The following is a 19,755-nucleotide window of genomic DNA, read 5'->3' as shown; positions in this document are numbered from 1 at the left end:
CACACAAACAAAGAGGAGTTCAGAACAGCAGAGTTGAGAGGGTAGAGTCGACAGTGAGTGTGTGCGTTTGTGTGTGTGCGTTTGTGTGAGTGCGTTTGTGTGTGTGCGTTTGTGTGTGCGCTCTATCAACAGCTCAGAGTCTCTAGTGCGAAGTGGCGTGCATCGATGTACGCAGGACGCCCCCGAATTAAAACTCTGTCCAACTGTACAGGAAGTGGTCATCCACGGTTCACTGAGGCTCCATCATCGTCTAGACCAGCGGTCCCCAAACTAAGGCCCGCGGGCCGGATACGGCCCCCCTCCACATTTGGTCCGGCCCCCTGAACAAAACCAGAGACGCATTATGATTTTTTTTCAGTCTGGCCACGCAAATCCTAGACAAGCCGCTGTCAAATAGAACGGAATTAGTTATTAGTTATTTGGTTATTATTTATTTCACAAATATTGTTATTTATTTCCTGATTTTTTTTCTGTGAAGAACCCAGAGAGGGGTATTTGGTTATTATTTATTTCATAAATATTGTTATTTATTTCCTGATTTTTTTCTGTGAAGAACCCAGAGAGGGGTATTTGGTTATTATTTATTTCATAAATATTGTTATTTATTTCCTTACTTTTTTTTCTGTGAAGATCCCGGAAAGGGGTATTTGGTTTTTATTTATTTCATAAATATTGTTATTTATTTCCTGACTTTTTTTTCTGTGAAGATCCCGGAAAGGGTTATTAATATTTGGTTATGTGGCTTTCTGGAAAACAATACATGTTTACATTTAGGCACCCTGTGATCGTCACACTGACCCCGGCCCCCAGTGATGTGGCCCTCACAGGAAAAGGTTTGGGGACCCCTGCTCTTGACAAATATGTTTAACAGTTGACGGATCACAACCTCAGTGTTGATACAGGATATGTTTTCCTCGTAGAGTATTAAAAAACCAGAGCGGGGATTCTTTCACTTCGCCGATACAAAATATGTCGATGCTGTAGAATAAAAGCCTCCTGGCGACTCCAAACAAATGAGCTATAACTGTCTCTGAAGTCATCATGGTTCATCCCAAATCCTTTCACCCGTGCCAAAATACAAACATAATGGATTCCAACGCACGGAGGCTTTACCAGGGCGCGCCTGGCATACGCTGTAAACTTTAAACAAAGGCAATGAGCATGAGCTAGCTGGAGAAGCATGACCTAGAGAGACGGAGAGAACGATGGAGTCGTTTGTCTCCCTCCGCTCTCTCTCTCTCTCCTCTATCGCCTCTGGTTACAGAGAGAAGTCATGTTTCCTGCAACGAGACGCAGTGTAAAATTAATAAATAAAACGGCATGGAACATGTCATCTGCCCTGAAGATTGCCACGGCTAAACGTGTGCAGCGAAGCCACCGCCTCAGTCAGGGGGGGATATGAATTACCTCAGTGCGGCCGGTGAATCCAACACATCTTTCTTTCTCTCCCTCGACTTCTCTCTCTATTTGTCTCGTTCTTTCGCTCTTTCTAAGACCTGTTTGGTGTGTGATATCATTTGTCTGCTTATCCCTCCATTATCATGTTGTTTGAATTACTATCATTACAGCACGGCGGCATCAAAGCCTCGCTGTCGACGGGACGGCGTGGAGCTCGCGTTGCCTGCAGAGACGCTCCCGTCAATTCAATATCTACTGAGGTGGGGATTAACATATTCAGACCTATTCAAATGATGCTGGGATGATGCAGGATACTCTTACAGATTACACCGTGCCCCATAAATACATACAAAGATGGTGATAATATAAAATACACACAATGAATATAACAGTACAATGACATTGAGAGTTCAAATAGCTGTGAAAGTACGAATTCATCGGTTTGGCCTGAGTGGCTTGTACCTAAAAAGATGATTTTCAAATATGAAGTATAGATTTCGTTGGTTCAGATGCCAGCAGAAGCTCTGCTCCAGCACTCAGATGTTCCTCTCTGACTGTACTTCCAATCATACATACTGTCTGTGATAATGAACGACCGTGCATTAAAATGAACTGTATAAAGAATTGTACATTATATGTTTTTACTCTGAAAAGAACGTCATTTACTTTGTGTGTAGAAGTGTCGGTTACCAGTCCAAACAACCAAACCACAGAAGAGGTGGTGTAATATTCTCCATTTGGGGATTTGACAGCTACAAATCTGTAACTGTGAGTCTTTTATGTTTTGCATTGTCCTGTTAGCACCGACTCACATTCAGCCGTAAAGTGTCTCGGTTCCAGATGAACGATGCTAGTTCAATCTTTCTGGACTGAATGTTGAGTAATGTCCGGTAAAAAAGAGAGATCTAAGAGAGACGAAAAAGCCCGGCGTGTGTTTGAATCAGATGTGTTGCTCCACTTAACTTAATGTTGACCGGACGGCCCCATGGATCTGTGAATGTAAGAGTAAAAATGATTCTAAGCCCCTGAACTCAAATCAAGGCAGCATTTGCAATTTTTGGACTGTAGTGTTTTCAATTTAAACCGGCGAATCTCTATTCAGGTAAACTCCTTATTCCCCTAATGAGAGCTAAGTTAACTCTGACTTTGATGTTGGAGGATCAGAAGTGTGGTTATACCTTATCCAGGTAATACAACGTAATTAAAGCTGAAAACAAGTTTTAAACTGAGCTACAAGAAAGGATAAACCCATATACTCCAAGCTTAAAATCCAAAAAAACAACTGTACTTGCATAGATGCTAATTTCATGGACGTTTAAAAGATAGACCCTTTCTGGATCAATGAAACACGTGCGCGGGAAAGTAAAAATCTACTTCCTGAAGTAGTCACCATTTCCACCCCTTCACCGAAACGCCTCTAAACTCGCCCCTCTCTCTCCCTGACGAGGCTCAGTTCCACCATGTCCCCTCCTAACCTTCCCAATGACAGCCGCAGTGGGAATTGACGCCGAGGCAGACATCTCAGTGAACATGAAGATATATTCTCTCCTCCTTTTTTCTCCCATTCCTCCATCCCTTCCTCCTTCCACCCTCCTGCTGCTCTGCCTCTTTGATACGTGAGGGGGTTTTAACCTCTCCAGCTGCTGAGGTTTGGCCGACTGGCTGGCTGAGGGATCTCAAGGCCCTACTTGGTATGCACTGTCCATGAGTGTGTGTGTGTGTGTGTGTAGTGCCTCCACCACAGTTCCTGCAGACTGGGGGAGGGCTGTGCGTCTGATAAGGGCTGCTGGCTGGGTCTGGCTGACCCGCGCGGGCCCTTCACAAGCTGTCAGAGCCGTGGCCCTCAGAGGGGGGCCCTTCCATCTGCACTGCCCCAGCCAGGGCTCACCCAGCAGGGGGCAAGAGAGGGGTGAGGCCGGGGTGCTGCCGGAGCTGGAGGCCGGGGGTGGGCGTGAGAAAGCCGGCTCCATATTCATGAAAGCAACACCGAATCTGTGAGCGTCGGCGAGGATTGGGATGCGGGATAGCGATGCGAGCGCGGCTCACACGATGCATATGTCTTATTGCTTATTTGCTGACAAATCAGCAAGGATGTTTAGTCAGGGATTCGGCAGCCATCAAGAGGAGAGGAGTTTCACATGATCTACAAGCCCTGTTGAGAGAGTGAGTAAACGCAGGGATGAGATGTTTGTCCTTCTCAGACGGATGATGCCGTCGCGTCTCATTGTTCCTTCTGCGCTCACTCGTGGAAAAGAGGGCTCGAGGTGGTACATACTTGATGTGCAATCTATTCCACACAAACAGACTCACGTCTGTACGCTTCAGCTCAAGGTTTAAACAGGGGGGAAAAACTCTACTGTATAGACAAAACAACAACCAGCACTCAGACTGGCACCCTGAGCCGCTCACGTTGTTAGCAGAGAGCACCGACAGTGACAAAGGTTCAGCGTGATGAAGGCAGCTAGACAAACGGGGGGGGGGGGGGGAGAAAGAGAGACAACGTGATGAAAAGGGAGGCTGGGAGAGGATTCTGCAGCGGCGTTCCCGATGCTCCCGATGCTCCCGTCCCGCTTCAAACTATGCCCGTCGCCTGTCTTTCTGCCTGCCAGCCGCCTGCCATCCTATCTGCCAGTTTAGCAGCGACAGAGAGGCGGCGAGAGGAGCCGAGGCGACGGCGGCGACGCCGGGGCAGCACGGGGGAAATCAGTGGGGCACAGGCGCTCCGAGTTTAAAGTGACATGACCTTTTGATTTTGTCACCTGTCACCGACTGCCATGTCTGACTCTGCACTGAGGAGCTGCTTCCCTCCGCCTCCATCTCTCTGAACGCCTCTCTGTCTTGTTCTGTCTCCTGCTCCCACTCCGTCTCTTTTTCTTTCCGGAGTTGTGGTTTTATAGGGAAAAAGTGGAGGTGTTACTTTTTTTTTGGAAGAGTTGAGGTATAATAGGCAGTGTTTCCTCTTTTCCTTCGAGCTTTCCTAATATCTACTCCTCTCTACCTGTGTTGTGTGTGTGTGGCTCTTAATGAGGGCAGATGTCAAGGCGCGGAATGTTTTTAAGATGCAGAATAAGGGAGGAAATAGAATAGTTAAAAATGGCAATGAAGTCTTGTTTTAGAAATGATACCATGATACGATAAAATCAGACATTATTACTGTCTTTGAAATAAACCAGATTCTTTTTTTATTTATAATATATTGCAGCGCTGCACAGGAAAAACATACATATAAAACAATATCAAGTAGAACTACAAGGATTCAAACAAATATAAAATAACAATATTCGTGGAACAGCTAGTCAATTATTTTATTCTAAATTAACGAATTTGGAGAGATTAATGTTCACGCTTTTCTGTAACGTGGAATGGGTTGAAGGTTTGTTTGCTCGATGTCACACTTGGAGCCTCGTTTGCGAGTGTGAAGTATCTTCAGGCCATGAAAGTCCTCTCTCCTGTAATGGGTGGGTGAATCTATGTAATGGTCTACAGCACGGGATAAAGATGACGGTCCTCCACTGTGACACGGCCTAATTGCCCATCACCCCGTGGTAGAGAGAGATATCACCATGTTCCGTGTGTGCCCTCCACTCCAGCCTGCACTAACATCATCACCTTCATAACATCTGGTTTGGACCTTTCTGGGTCAACAGAACACTGGGGAATGATTTCTATTGGGATGTGTCTCTGCTCCCTCGTGTAGCATCATGGAAGCAGGCACACACATGAATACCACGCGATGAAGACATGCAGACGCTCATCCACACACGCCTCGCATGTCACGACCCGGAGTTTCTGTCTTGTTGTGCATCTTATTTTGGATTGGATTCAATTATTGTCATTGCACAGAGGCAACGACATGTATTCTCTGCATTTAACCCCTCCTTAGTCATGAAGGAGCAGTGGGCTGCAGTGATGCGCCCGGGGAGCAGCTGGGGGTTCAGTGCCTTGCTCATGGACACGTCGACTTGTAGCTAATGGGGAGGGCGGGGATCGAACCGACGACCTCGGGGTTGCAGGACGACCCCCTGACCCCGCTGAGCTACAGCCGCCCTTATTTTGAAGTCCTTGTGTCACCTGCTTCCCTGTGATTGTCTGCCCTGGTCCTGATGGTTTCCTTCTATGTGACTACTAGCCCCGCCCCCATTGTGCCCACCTGTGTCTCGTTCTCCAGTGTCCCATCGCCTCCGCCTCCCTGTGGATTTAGACAATGTTCGTCTCGTGTTTGTCGTCCTGTTTAGTCTCGTAATACCTGTAAGTTCTGAATTAAATATTTCTCTGGTAGAAGTTGTCGTCATTTGGGTCCTCTCTCGCTCTCTCGCTCTCGCTGCGACCTCCCGTGACGTCGCAGCTCTTTTCTTTTCCTGCCGAGCTTCCCGTCCTCTGGTTCGCCGAGCCCGGCCTTTGCGACGGGCTTGGGACGGATCTAACCCCCCGAACTGTTCCAGGGTTTAAAACAAGATAGAGACGGGGGAGGTTGTGTCGTTTAAGTGCTCCTCCACCTCCCACCAATAGGGGACTCGATACACATGCAGAAAGATGGGAAGGACCTAAGCACGAAAGGTTATTTGTGTTTGTTTGTTTGCTTCGGGGAGCGCGGTACAGTCAGAGTCACAGGTCGGCCAGCAGCGTCGGAGGGTCAGTGTTCACAGGTCAGAGCACGACACGGCGAGAGAGGGGGTCGGCGACCTCGCCGGTGCATCGCCTCCTTTAATCGCTGTTCTGAGGAGGCTCCGACTGCTTAGCAGGCACTGGTCAAGGTTGGGGCGAGGGTAAGGAGCGCTGATCCGAGATCAGTTTGCAAAGCAGCGTGTAACCACAACATGCAGTGACCCTGAGTGGTGAAGCACAGAGTGTAGAGAACACTGTGTTGGTGTCTCTGCTCGAGACGGGGCTGTGGACTGTGGTTGCGGTGTAAAAATCAGAGAAGGGGTCCTCACATTGAACCCATCAGATGAAGCAAGGCCCCTCAGTTCATTAGGAAGTCTGGACTCAAGCGTATACTTTTTTGTCGTTGCACTTCCCCCCCCCCCCTCTCTCTGTCTCTCTCTCTCACCCTTCAGAGTGAGTTCAGCAGAGATTCCTTTGGCATTACCCTCACCCCAGACTGCTGGAGAGCCGCAGCGCTCCGGATGCTGACTCTTTGCTCGACACAGCACAATGCTTTAATTTGGTGTGTTGTTTAAAGTAATGAGAAATACTTTTTCCATTGTTTTCTTTTCTATTCCTCTCCGTTTTCTGCCAAGAGCGAGAGGGAAACAGTGAGTCGTTCACATGACTTCGGCTTGATAAAGACTACGAGGAGGAATCCAGGGGACCGGGAGAGGAAGCCAAGAACGCAAGAACCCCCCCCCCCGCACTGACGCAGATTGGAAAACTCTGAAAACAAACCGGGACGGGACTCGGTGGATACTTGCAGTGTGTGTGTGTGTTTTTATTTTTGATGGTTTATTTAATAAGGGACAGTGCACATTGATAAAAACATTGCAGTAAATGTGCCAGAGTTAGCCAACAGGCTATTTTTCATCTGTAGTCCTGTGTGTAAAGCATTAAAATAAAGTATATATATATATATAGAGTATTTATGCTAATCGCAAGTTGCGTGTTCAAAATGTACTAAAGATAGTAATATCACCACCGAGAGAGGCGGATGACATGGGAGCAAGGAGAGAGGCTTCGTGGCGTTCGCCAAATCGTGAGAAGGCGAGATTGCAACGCCAAGATGACGACTGTCAGAGAATTTGCAGGAAGAGGAGCATCCATGGTGCTAAACTTTGACAATTAATCCTACTTTTATCGGCTATATTGTTGCAAAGAATATCTGCGCACACTCATCCATACACACTGTAGATGGCCATGCATGCACATGTTCTTCACACTGACACACAGAGAACTGTACACACAATCCTTTCCCACACACATGGAAATACAATTAAATCGCACACCTGGAGACACACACACACACACACACACATGCAGCTGTGTTTCTACACTCTGGTTGTGCCTGAATCATAACCATGGATTAAAAGAACATATCAGACCACATCAGGCAGCAGAACACCGTAATGACACACACAACATTCGGTCTTAATGCCTCGTGCACAGCGCGGTGCGTTCACTGACGAGGAGGAGACGTCGCAGATCTCACCACCGGCCCCAACTCTCCGCTAGCCAATCGCAGCTCTGACCCTCCGCTCCACGCACATCGAGGCTGTCCAAATGTAAGAAGTACACACAACACTCGCTCAAAGCAACTGCTGATTGTGCTCGAATAAGAAATTGGAGACATTAAACTAAAAGAAGGTCAGATTTTGAAACTTCGTAGGAGTGCTCTCATGGCTAAAAAAAAAGAATATGCCAGGCCTTGGTGATTCAGCCCAGTGTCCCAAGCAGAGACCTCCCTTTGAATTCAACCAAAGAAACTCTAAAAACCAAACTATGAAGATGATGATGTTGAAGCAACCTTCAGAAGTAAAGAGGCTCTTCACCTTAGAAGTGTGTAGAAGTAGATTTAGAACACACTGGCAGTGGTGTGATGTTGCAAAGACAGCATCAGACATTAAACACAATTCAACTGAAGATCCTATGTCAGTAATCAGTGTTCATCTCTTCTCTCATCTCTGAGCACGGGGAAACTTCGTGGAGCGTAGCAGAAGAGAATTGGTGTTTTAAAAGGCACTTGCCTTATGAGTATCAACCCTATCAACATGTCTTAATGTTCCAACCTATTCCTGAGGTACTCGAGGCACAATGGCTCCTTTCACAGAGGAGAACAAAGCAATTCTCCATGAAGTGGGAGTTACATGTACATACTCATATGTGAAGTGAGTGGCACATTAAGAGAATATGTAACCTTTGTTACCTCTTTGTAATCAGGAAGTGCATGGGAAAAGAATATCATTAGGTCTGGATAAGTACGAGCAGCAGGTGGGGGGACAAATCCTCACGCTGGGGTTTGTCTTAAGGCATGTGTGATTTTTTTTGTCAATCAATGTCGCCATCTACAGGTGAGGAAAGATATCCTCAGATATTCGTGTCAGATTCACAAAATTAGAACATGATCTATTTTGTCTAACAACTTACTTGCAATTGCGATCCATTAATTATCGACTTTACTGATTATATCCCGTTAAAATACTGAACTAGAGTCCAGTATGTACCAGAAACTGCGGTGTGACGACCAGGTTATCGAGACTCAAGTAAGAGGCGGCTTGTATCTTCCTCGTCGGGATGTCTTTTGCTGATTTTATTGTCAACTTTTCAAATGAAAAAATATGGAAAAAGAGGCTTATAAATAGAAACGCTTAGCTTTGGAGACTGAGCGAATTAATCTGGGTTGTAAATTATGTGCAGTTCACATCTAATTCCATTTGTACGTGTAATATTACAATGACAAAGCAATGAGATTTGCTTCATCATAATGACTGAATATCTCCAAATCCAACCCAAAGAATCCGTATGAAGAGATACATATACACACATATATATGGCAAGATACTGCAAGAAAAGCTGAGGTCTGTTAGTTAGTTATTTGCAACTGAGACTTGGAAAAAGGCACTTATTCAAATGAATCACGTCATTGTTCACGCTATAGTCCGTCTCTCGCTCTCTCTCGTTTTCACTTTCTACTCCAAATGTGCCTGGCCATGATTAAAACACGTCTGTTTCTCCATGACATTGCTTTGACATCATTTAATTGGCATAAGAGATAAAAAATAAATGAATTCAATAAATATACTACCTGGTAAGTGGCGTAACGTAGCTCAAGGTGACAGCCTATTATTTCTCCCTCTTCCTCAAAAAAAGGCAAAATGCGAGATTGTACTGAGAATGCAGCGGCTCCCGGTACAGATGGAGGCTTTTTAAATCTTTTATCTAAATTTACCAGAGATTTTTTCACATTAAATTCTAATTTTGACCAAAGTTTATGCAATTTAATCAAAAATTATATTTTAAATGAGTTTATATTACGCTCATCTTGATGCTTTATCAGAGAACTGTTTATCTAGACTGATCGTAATCACCTGTCACATCTTTAACTGGACAATTATGAATTGCATGTATTATGTCTATCGAAGGAATGAAGAGCACGGAAATGTGAATCATTGTCTTAATAAAAGAGCATAAAAAAAACAATGGTGCTATAAAAATAATAGTGCCAAAGTCTTAAAACAGCATCGTGTGTGGAAAGCGGCTTTTAAAGTGAAATGAAAGAAAGGCGGAGGGATATCGAGAAACTGCTGGGTTACTCACCACATCTTGCCTGGTGTCCTTCCCCGATGCGATGAGGACGAAGTTCCAGGCCAGAGGCAGCAGCAAAGCCAGAGGAATCATATAGAGTTCAAAGTTCCAAACAACGATGACAAAAAGCTGAAGAAAGAGAAAAAAAGACAAAAACCATCAGCAAAAGTAATAACACAAAAGTGCGGGCTCAGGGTGTAAACACTCAAGACCCCCGAGTGACCCCCGCGAGGAAAACTCCTGAGAACGTACGCCGGCCATGTGCGCGGTTGGAAACGATGCATTTGAACGCATTCATATGCAGAATCATAACCACCGTGGAACAAAGCGTAGAAATGAGAGCGGGCTTTAACAAAGCGACGGGCCTGGTGTCGGTAAGCCTGGGTTCAACACCCTGACCCTCGAGGCCTTCTGGGCCTCCAGCTGAGGAGGAGGATGACGAGGAGGATGAGTACGAGCCGTCAGAGCCTCTTTCCTCCATGCCAATCATCCCGGAGGCCGCAGCCCGTCAACGCTGACCCTTCCATACTCCACCTCAAGCTGCGGCATCTGACCTCACGCACCCCACACCCCCGGTCCCTAACCCTGTCACTCCAGCCCAAATACCCTCTCCTCTACCCCAAAAGACTCGTATGCCCCATCTCTAACCTTCTCTGCACCCATCTGCCAATTCCATAACCTCTACACCTCCCCTCTCATCACCAAACAAGAGAAGAACCATCTGAAAATGAACCTGTCCTAAAACCTTGTATTTCGGTTTCGGTGGAGCTCCTTAACCTCTGACAGCAGATTATTGCGACGCTGGGGACCAGATGTATGTGGGAAAAGTGACATTGCTAATGATGGAGGCGTGTTATTTTATCTCAACAGTTTAAAAAAGTTAAGCTGGAAGAAATAGGTTAAATTGTGGGAGAAATTTAACACTTTTTTTCCGAATAATAATTGTATTTATATGTATATAGAGATTTGTCATGTTTGATAAGACTTAAATAGCAAAAAGAAATGCAAGCCATGCCTAATATTTTTATCAAATTCAAGTACCAGAAATCTATTACTTCAAATATGAGCAAAGAGGACTGAAAGTACAAGTATATTTATTAGTCTGTGTAGAAATTATGATCCATCCTGTTTTTCTCAACTAGCGAAAGAAAACCTTTAAACAATTAAATGCTGTGTTTGTGTGTGTGTGTGTGTGTGTGTGTGTGTGTGTGTGTGTGTGTGTGTGTGTGTGTGTGTGTGTGTGTGTGTGGAAATAGATGGTTAAAGAGAGAGGGGAGAATGAAAAACAAGCTCTCTTCATTGTGTTTACAGTCCAAGGTTAATGTGAATATGAGGTTCAACAGCCCCTCAAGAGTGTGTATGCAGTTCTGCGGTTAATGTAGTAGAGCGAGTCGAACACTAAACTGCAGACACACACACTCACACTGTGCGGTCCGTGTTTCCATTTCCTTTCTCACACACACACACACACACACACACACACACACACACACACACACACACACACGCACATCTGAATAGCAACGAAAACAACTCTTTAGAAATCGCACAATTAAAAAATTTCTCAACTTTTCCACATTTCACATAAAAAACTTTTGTATAAAACTACAACTTTCTCTAAAATGAACTAACAGTGTATATGAAGAAAAACTCAAATAAAGTAAACATTCGAAATGTCCAGCACATTTGCATAATGCTCAAAGCTAAATGTGTTTTTCTAATAAACCTAAGTGGCCTCGGTGCAACAACCAAATCTCCCAGAAGGATTGAAATCTTTCTCAGTCTCTCTCAAACTTCACTTCAGAGTCTCTCTGATTCAACTGTGCAGGAGAATTGGCAAGAAACTTCTAAATAATTCATATTTGTATACTAATAAGCAAAACAACCATTTCCCTTCACACAGAAGAAAAAGATGTTAGGACCGTGTCAGCTCAACAACAGAAACGTGCATACAGACCAACACGATCTCTCATATAATATTCCTCTGTAAAATGTAACTACTCTAAAAAAATCCATCTTCCTACAAATTATTATAAGTCACAAATCTGTAACACTGAAGTAATCTGTAAGTAAACAATGTGCAGAAGAGGAGCAAAGATGTCTTCCGTCAAACAAACAAAGGAACTTCTCTTAACCCTTTTCTGGTAGAAGCTATAAATACCTGCACACTTAAGAAAGAAAAAATTCACGCAGATACACATAAAGCTCCCGCTATAAATATACTGTACAGTCGGCATATATTGTTCGCGAAGCAAGTTTAGTGCCTGGTTCTCTGGTCGGTCACTGTATCATTACAACACAACAAATACAGGACTCCTCTCCGTCTTGTGCTTATATGAAATCATAATACTCTCTTTTATGTTTAAAAAAAAATATATTGCTTTCTTCTCCGCTTGCCTGAGGTTGTTTAACCTGCCGTCCCCCTTCATTCCTCCTCTATTTGGTTATAGTAGCTGAGGGCGAAGTTTTGACTGGCAGCTCGAGGAACCGGACACCCGGGCTCAGCAGTGGCCGGCCCTGCTCCGTCTCTGTGCCCCCCGGCTGGGTAATAGGGGCCCTGCAGTGCCTGGACCTTTCCACGAAGGACTAGGCGACCCCCCCCCCCCCCCCCACACACACACACACACACACCCACCCACCCTCCCCTCATTGCTTGCAACACCAGATAGCAAGCTCTTCGCCTGGGGAAGAGGGAGTGGGAAGGTGCCTGCTGTGGATGTCAGCGACCAGAAAGAGGCATGGGGGAGACATAACGATAAAAAAAAGACGGGGGAATGCGAAGGGAAGCTCCAGATGTATTCCACGGGAACAATTTGTAGATGACTGTGTGGCCGTGGACACGTGTGTGTGCAGCGGTCGGCGATGGTTCATGCTATCAGAACATAAACCGAGCCATATTTTTGGCTTCATACTGCAAAATTCATCCCTGTGTGTTAATGTCAAAATATTTATAGAAACATGTTGTGTTATCTTTCTCTGTATCCTTACTTATGTGTTATACAAATAATGCAAACTCATTAATTTAGTTTTGAGAGCATGTAAATAAGTTTATATTCTATTTGTTACTGAAACCAAATATTTTTCAATATTGTTCCTTCTCACACTACTATTGTATTAACTGTCAGCTGGAAGCATCCTAACTACAAAGAACCGTCGGGGTAAAAATGCATTTTAGAGTCCGTTTAGGTTTTTTAGAACAGACATTTGGTTTTGACATCAAAACCACTTTCAGCAATTTTTCTTTTAAAACAGAAAATCTATTTTTCATAAACGCCTATCGTAATTTATTTTTAAGTTACTTCGAAAATGCACTGAAATTTCGAAGAACATAACTATTTAATTGTGATCAAACAAAGTAAAGCAATATTTCCCACCGACAAATCTGCAAACCATTTCAAATATATTTAAAAGCTGCATTTGAACTGGGCAAACTTCACATCCAAGCACAAGCTGAATTTCAAATGAGATGTATAATTAAAAAAGACAATCAAAAAGTTGAATAAAGTAAAACCATGGCAGAACAATGTGGAATGTTTTGGCTAAATCCCCAATACGCAGAAACAGCCCAATAATGTATTCTGACAAGTCTCTGTAGTTGCATTTTAGCACAGATATTATCTTTTCTGCTTTCTCTTAATAGTGAGAAATTAAATGAACACATGAAATTATATTTAAAACGTTAACAAAATAGAGAAGTCCGAATGATATATTCAAGCCGTCATTGCGGCGGGTTGAGAGTTGTATCTTGCATTATTTGTTTGGAAGCACAGCCTGACTGCTGTGAGCCGCGGCACCGTGGGAGGGTAATATTCAGTACTTTGGCTTACATTAACCACACACCGGGCTAACTTTCCCCCTGCTCTGTCTCAGTCTAGTGAAACTGAAAGTTTGGATTTCAGAGTTTCCCTTTATCTCTCTTCCATCAATTTCCTTGCTGGCACTAAGTGTTGCCAGATAGCAACTTCAAGTCCTGGTAAGTTGGAGGCAAAGGGAGGGAGTGTGCGTCGTGTTTGTCGTTCAGCGGTGCTAGCCTGCCCCCTGCTGTCCTCCTGCAGAACATGGACCTGCAGCACAATGAACGCTCCTCATCCGATTCAAGAAAGCCGCCTGAGTGACGACGCCTCAAAGTAACATGAAAAAATTAAAACAAAGCATCTACCATTTTATGGCCACAGGAATGAAAGTGCACACGGGTACCTCTGAGAAGAAAGGATGCCGAGTCCCCGACGTCTCGACAAAAGGCTTCGCGCGCTTTCTGTTGAGTCTTTATCTCTGGTGATTAAACTCTGACTTGGTATTCTCTGTCAGTCATGCCACTATATTTCAACTATCATTCATTTTTTTTGCAAATCAGGAGAGCAGTAAAATGTAAAAGTATATCTTTCAAAGCTGTCCCTCGCTTTGGGCAAAGACGAACTCCCGACGTGAAAACTTGTAAAAGTTAGACAGGTTCTTTGAAGAGGAGTCAAAGGAGCAATTTATAGAGACCTGGAGTGGTGTGTACTGCTCTGGCGTGTCTGTGCTGTGTGTGTATCAAACTGACAGCCATGCATGTGCAAACACACACACACACACACACACACGCACACACACTTCAATATTTGCTTCTGTACCTGTCTTTGCTTTTTTCTCCTCCCCTTTTTTTATTTCAGCAGGGTGAATTTTTATCTAAATGCAAAGCAGGTGATAGGTGCTCCAGTTTCCTCCAGAAGTAGCTCCCTTGTCTGGGCTCTCTTCCTGATAAGAGTCCTACTTTGCCTGACATAAAAGAGCCCAGTATCATTTCCCCTGCCTCCCCAACAACCCCCAGCTCGCTGCCCTCGCCCTTCCCCGAGCTCCACAAAGCTGCCTCTATTTGCTCCCAATTCAGAGCCCAATTGCAGATAAAGTTACTGCAAATTTGTTTGGAGGAAGAGCTGCCGCGGCCCGCGATCCCCGGGGCAATAACAGCCTTGTCTTGCGAGGGCCGTGGGGATCGCTGGCAGCGGCGGGAGAACAGAACCCAACACCGCTCGGCCCCACAATGGCCTGGACTCTCTGGGAGAGGAGGGAGAGGGAGAGGAGGGGAGGTGGAGATAATAATGGAAAAAAGGAACAGGGATGGATGGAGAGATAGAAGGGAGAGACACTCAGCTTGCAGGTGTGGCGAGAGGAAGCAGACGCTTAACCCCCGAGACGAGGAGACGGAGACACCGAGACCGACACACACACACACACACACACACACACCACCCATCACGCAGGACAGGAGGTAACTCCAGTCCCGTCCATTGTGCCAACGCCTCAGGCAAAGCTGCCATGGTGGCTGATTCACTGTCGGGATGGGTGGGTGACAGCAGTGTGGGTGTGAGAGAGAGAAAAGCTGCATGTGAGACGATGCGATATCTCTCTCTCTCTCTCACATGCACACAAAACACACACAACTTACACACTAATCACAGCTGGCACTAATGGGCGATGTGTACATGCGGCTGGCATTTCAGAACCGGGGCAGAAGACAGAGCAAGAGACCACGAAGAACACGTTGTGAGGGAGGGAATGCTTTTGAAGTGACGCGCTCTGACCGCCGCGTTTTGATGTACCATTGCGTTCACAAAATAACGTACACCTCCCCTCTGGCTTACTTGACATTTAAGAAGTGCACACATTTGTAAGTTTCGGGGTTGAATCGCCCACAACTTCCCCTCCGTCGCTGCAGCAGCGTCGGAGAGTTGAGTGTAACATCTGTCTTAAAAAGACAGCCAGATAGAAACACAAGTGCACATGTGAACAGACACACATGCCCATAATCACACACAGCCATACACCTTCATGAACACACCACCTTGGCCAGATGGCCCCCCATAAAAACCCACTTAAAGAGATGAGCGAAGTGATTAAGAGGCCTCTCAAAGTGAGGCAGAAATGAGAGAGGGATGAAGAAATATATGGGGAGGGAGGGAGTACCTGTGTAGAGAGAGAGAGGCCCTAAATACTCTGATGCTTTTAGCTAAGTGCACACTCCTACGATAACAGACTCCCAAAAGAGCGAGAGGGGAGGGGGGGGGGCACAATGACACCTACATTTCAGACTTTCTATGAACTATGCGACGCTCCGTCCTTGGCCCAGATACATTCTTCACCGTCAGCTGAATACTCTGAATTGAAAAGAGTACAATGAGAATATGAATAGTTGGCACTGTTACTCAGAAACGAGTGTGCTTATACACCGTATTCCAAAAGGGCTCGACAAGGCATGGGCGTGTGTGTGTGTGTGTGTGTGTGTTGACGCGGAGGCGGCGCTACCCAAGGCTGCATCCACCTCTATTCAGTATGTAGATTGGCAATTCTGAAGTGACCTTGTTTTCGGTAAATTCCGTGACGTTTTTTTTTTGTCTGACATTTTTCATTTATTTCTAAAAGATAAGGGGGGTGGGGGTATGCCCAGTTCAGCCTAACATGAGGGAACATTCAGACGTACACACACACACACACACACACACACACTCAGACATGAGCTCGCTTGCACACACACAGAGGGAAAATGTTAACTGATCAATACTATGTCTCTTCTGACCCATGTCTTGTGATGACACTGTGACCTGCTGTACAAACACACACACACACACACACACACTTCCAGTCTCTGCAGAGATGAAACTGGTGTCAGACAGCCAAATGCTGCTCATGTCTAATGCTGCTGTGGAGACACTGAGTGCCCTCATGCTGAAGGCCGGGCGGGGCGGGGCCACCCGTCCCGCAGCTACTTAAGTCAGGACACTAAAGCAGATGGGATTAAATGGCCGCTCTGTCATCTTTAGGGTAGGGAACTCCATACAGCCACTCACCGTCCTGCAGGAGAACGTCTCGTACCGATAGCTCTGCTGTCCAATTACACTTCACCTTTTAATACCAGACACAGATGACAGGAAGGAGAGAGGGAAAGGGAGAGAGGGTGAAGATGAGTGTGTGTGTGTGTGTGTGTGTGGGGGTCTGATGGCCTAAGACAGAAAGAAGCTGCCATTTCCACTGTCTCCAGAAACAGCTTGTCTCACTTCAATAGATTATAGCTGCATTTTATAAGTATTTCAACATCTGAGGGTCTCATTTGAAATAGTGTTTAATCTACGACGCCCACTCGCCCCCTCATCCCGAGCAAAGAAGCGTCAAAACACTTTTACATTAACGCAAAGCTAGAAAAAGGATTTCATCGAGACGATCGTGTCGATGTATTTGAACGTGTGAGTAACGGGCTGCAGCGGAGGAAGTGCAACCCTCGTGTTGGAGTGTGAGATTACCGGTGAAGGATCCGTACTTTGTGAGCAGAAACTCACGCCTCTGTGAACATGCTGCTCCCCGGTTGCGTATTTGCAGATGTTAAAAGTAAATGCGTAAATTGGAGTATTGATATTCCATTAAGAAGTGATACTGATCAATTAATGTGGACGTACTATTTAGTAAAAGCTTTTTTCGTGCACTTTTTTTTTTAATTTAAGTGAACCAGACCATTTTACTGTACATTTCTGTCACAGTCTGCTCACTCAGTACACCAAATGAATTATAAAACAGCGTGATAACCGTTGCGTCGATAGAGTAGTGTTTCACACAAAAATACGAAATGTTGTTGTGTTTGTAGTTTCTGTGCAAATGAGTACATCGATGTCGTTTATGGCGCGGCACATGCGCGTAAGAGCTTCTCTACGTACTAGAAAAGCACAGATGCTCCTCTGGGGAGAGTCCCATTCGAAGCAGCTGTTGACGTAGCAGCCGATGTTGATCAGGAACATGATGCAGCGTCTGACTCGGTTGAAGTTGCGCAACAGCAGCTAGAAAGGAGACGAAAACAAAACGGCAAAGGTTTAAAAAGTATGAACGCTTAATGTCAGGAAGGTGCTGCAGCAAGGAAAACAGCTTTGTGTGATGAACATTGAAAAGCACTGCTTTGTAAAAGTGGTAGATACAGAATAGATAGATAGATAGATAAATAGATTCAACGTTATTGTCATTACACATGTACAAGTACAGAGAAACAAAATGCAGTTTGGCATCCAACCAGAAGTGCAACAGAAAGTATCATAATAAATACAGGATATACAGATTATAGTAAATAAAGCGCTATACAAGAGGGCGGCTGAAGGCCTGACCTGTACTATTGGTAATAAGTTAGACAAAACAGTAGACAGATGAAATTAACATGTAAATAATGCGGAGGTATAAACATAAACTATCTGGGGTTGCTAAACTAGTGCAAATATTCAGTGCATATTAACTGAAAATTAGAATATCAACATATGGACTTTAAGTTTAAAAAAAACAACGTAATAACATGCTGGACTCTTATCAAATTGAGACTTTGTGACATGTAACTGAGTACAATTGGAAAGAAACACATAACGGTTGTGTGATCACATATGATTCGTGTTCAGTGGGAACTATTGTAATCAAAGCAGTGAAACAGGAGCAAACATTATGATTGCAATCATAAGCACAGCTGTTAAAGCCCAGTTAAAATGATCGAGACGTTTGTGACGACAAACCTTGAAACAGGTTAAATTTCCCCTCATTCATGTTTAGTTATGGTGTGAATTAACATAAGTAAATATGTTAAATCCTATAAGTATCACCTTATACAATAAGTCCTACTATGCGAGGTACATACCCCAGTGTGTCTCATTCTGCTGTCACTGTTGAAAATATACTGTTGCATTACTTTTCACAATTTGAGATGCATGCATATTTGATCTCTTACAATATCACATCTCTGTGGACACAATGAGGACATTAGTGTGCGTTCCTTCTTTGGAGAGCTATCCACCGTATGGATGTGGATCAGCATACAGGAGAAACAGCCGCTTTAAGTGCGACAAGCCGACTCATAATGTTTCCTTAAGTCTCCTCTCCCAGTGATAAAGTTAAGTAGAATTAAAAACAAAATTCCAAACTGAGTCCCTGGGTTCTCCTTCGAGGATTCTCCCTGCATCTTGGCCCGATATGAGAGGGAACTGACTAACTGCTGTCCTCCCCGCGGGATGCCAACCATTCAGGGAAGAGCAAAACAGCAGCGCAGGATGCCAACCACCCAATCAGGTCACCACCAGGAGAAAGTGCTCCCACAGGACGATCTGTCTCCGCAGATCAAGGTTCAAAAAGATCTAGGCCATGATTTTACTCTGATAAATAGTGTGTGTGTGTGTATGTGTTTGTAGCACTACAGGAAAGCCTATTGTCTGTGTGTTTCCGGGTGGATTTGCATGTGGTTAGGGGTGGCTTGGCTGCTTTGATGCAAGATGAGAGGACGATTCCTCCTTCTCTTTGTATAATTATGTGAATCTATTTGTTGCCAAACTGAGGATGACTGTACGGTGTCCTGCTGGGGACACACGGACCCTGAGGACCGCAAGACTATGAATCATCCATTTCCACGTTCCTTCGCGCGTGCACTTGATGTACATGCTGTACTCTTCTGGGCTCATTATTGCCTTGATGAGAATGCTTAATTCGTCGTTAATTATTTAAAGTGTGCCTTGGTTTCGTCCTTAAAAACATTTAGAAAAGTGGAGACGTCGTTTATTAATTTAAATGTCAGAATTGCAATGATACGTTTTTTGTTTGGAAGGCAGCTTATGTCTTTTCTTTTTATGTACTGTGTGTGAGTGTGTGTGTGTGTGTGTGTGTGTGTGCACGCTAAGCATCAAGCGACAGCAGGGGAGCTGCTTCCACACAAAAGAGCTCTCGCGGGGCAATCCCTCCAAAGCGGCCGGTGACATCATCATTGCGAGCCGTTGACGTGGGTCACCTCCGTGAGTCAGAGGTGAAATGGAGATTCTGCACTCGGGAGAAAAAGCGTGGAGCGGGCGCCGAGGCAGAGAGCGACGGAGAAGGCGGAAAAACGGCGAGGAGATGGAAGGCTGACAAAAGCGCGGTCCGGGCGCCGGCGCGTGTGCCGGGCCGTGCTCGGCTATGCGTGGCGCGGTTTTGACGACGCGGCCCAACCGGTCACTCGTATGACACGTCTGATGCGGGCCGGCCCTTACCATTCAGCCCTTTGTGGCGCCGACACACTGAGCAGCGTGACAATGAAGTGCAAAGCAGCAGTGGCAAAGAGGGCCAACTATAAGGATGGCCAATCTACTTATGCACCCC

At 45.1% G+C, this 19,755-nt stretch overlaps 1 protein-coding gene across 9 annotated transcripts in view; it reads right to left on the bottom strand.

The window, feature by feature from the left end:
• mctp1a (multiple C2 domains, transmembrane 1a) overlaps positions 1–19,755 on the bottom strand; it is a 125,584-nt gene that overhangs the window by 29,963 nt on the left and 75,866 nt on the right. For all 9 annotated transcript variants that reach the window (XM_056419696.1, XM_056419693.1, XM_056419694.1 and 6 more), the window contains 2 exons: positions 17,319–17,438; positions 9,646–9,762 (listed from right to left, as the gene is read on the bottom strand). In XM_056419696.1, the coding sequence (XP_056275671.1) occupies positions 9,646–9,762; positions 17,319–17,438 (237 nt within the window). The remainder of the gene's footprint in view (positions 1–9,645; positions 9,763–17,318; positions 17,439–19,755) is intronic.

This window comes from Pseudoliparis swirei, chromosome 7, assembly GCF_029220125.1.
Source record: "Pseudoliparis swirei isolate HS2019 ecotype Mariana Trench chromosome 7, NWPU_hadal_v1, whole genome shotgun sequence".
In the NCBI taxonomy this organism is placed as follows: Eukaryota; Metazoa; Chordata; class Actinopteri; order Perciformes; family Liparidae; genus Pseudoliparis; species Pseudoliparis swirei.
Note: the sequence above shows the minus strand (reverse complement) of the source record. Positions and strands in the feature narration are given on the sequence as shown.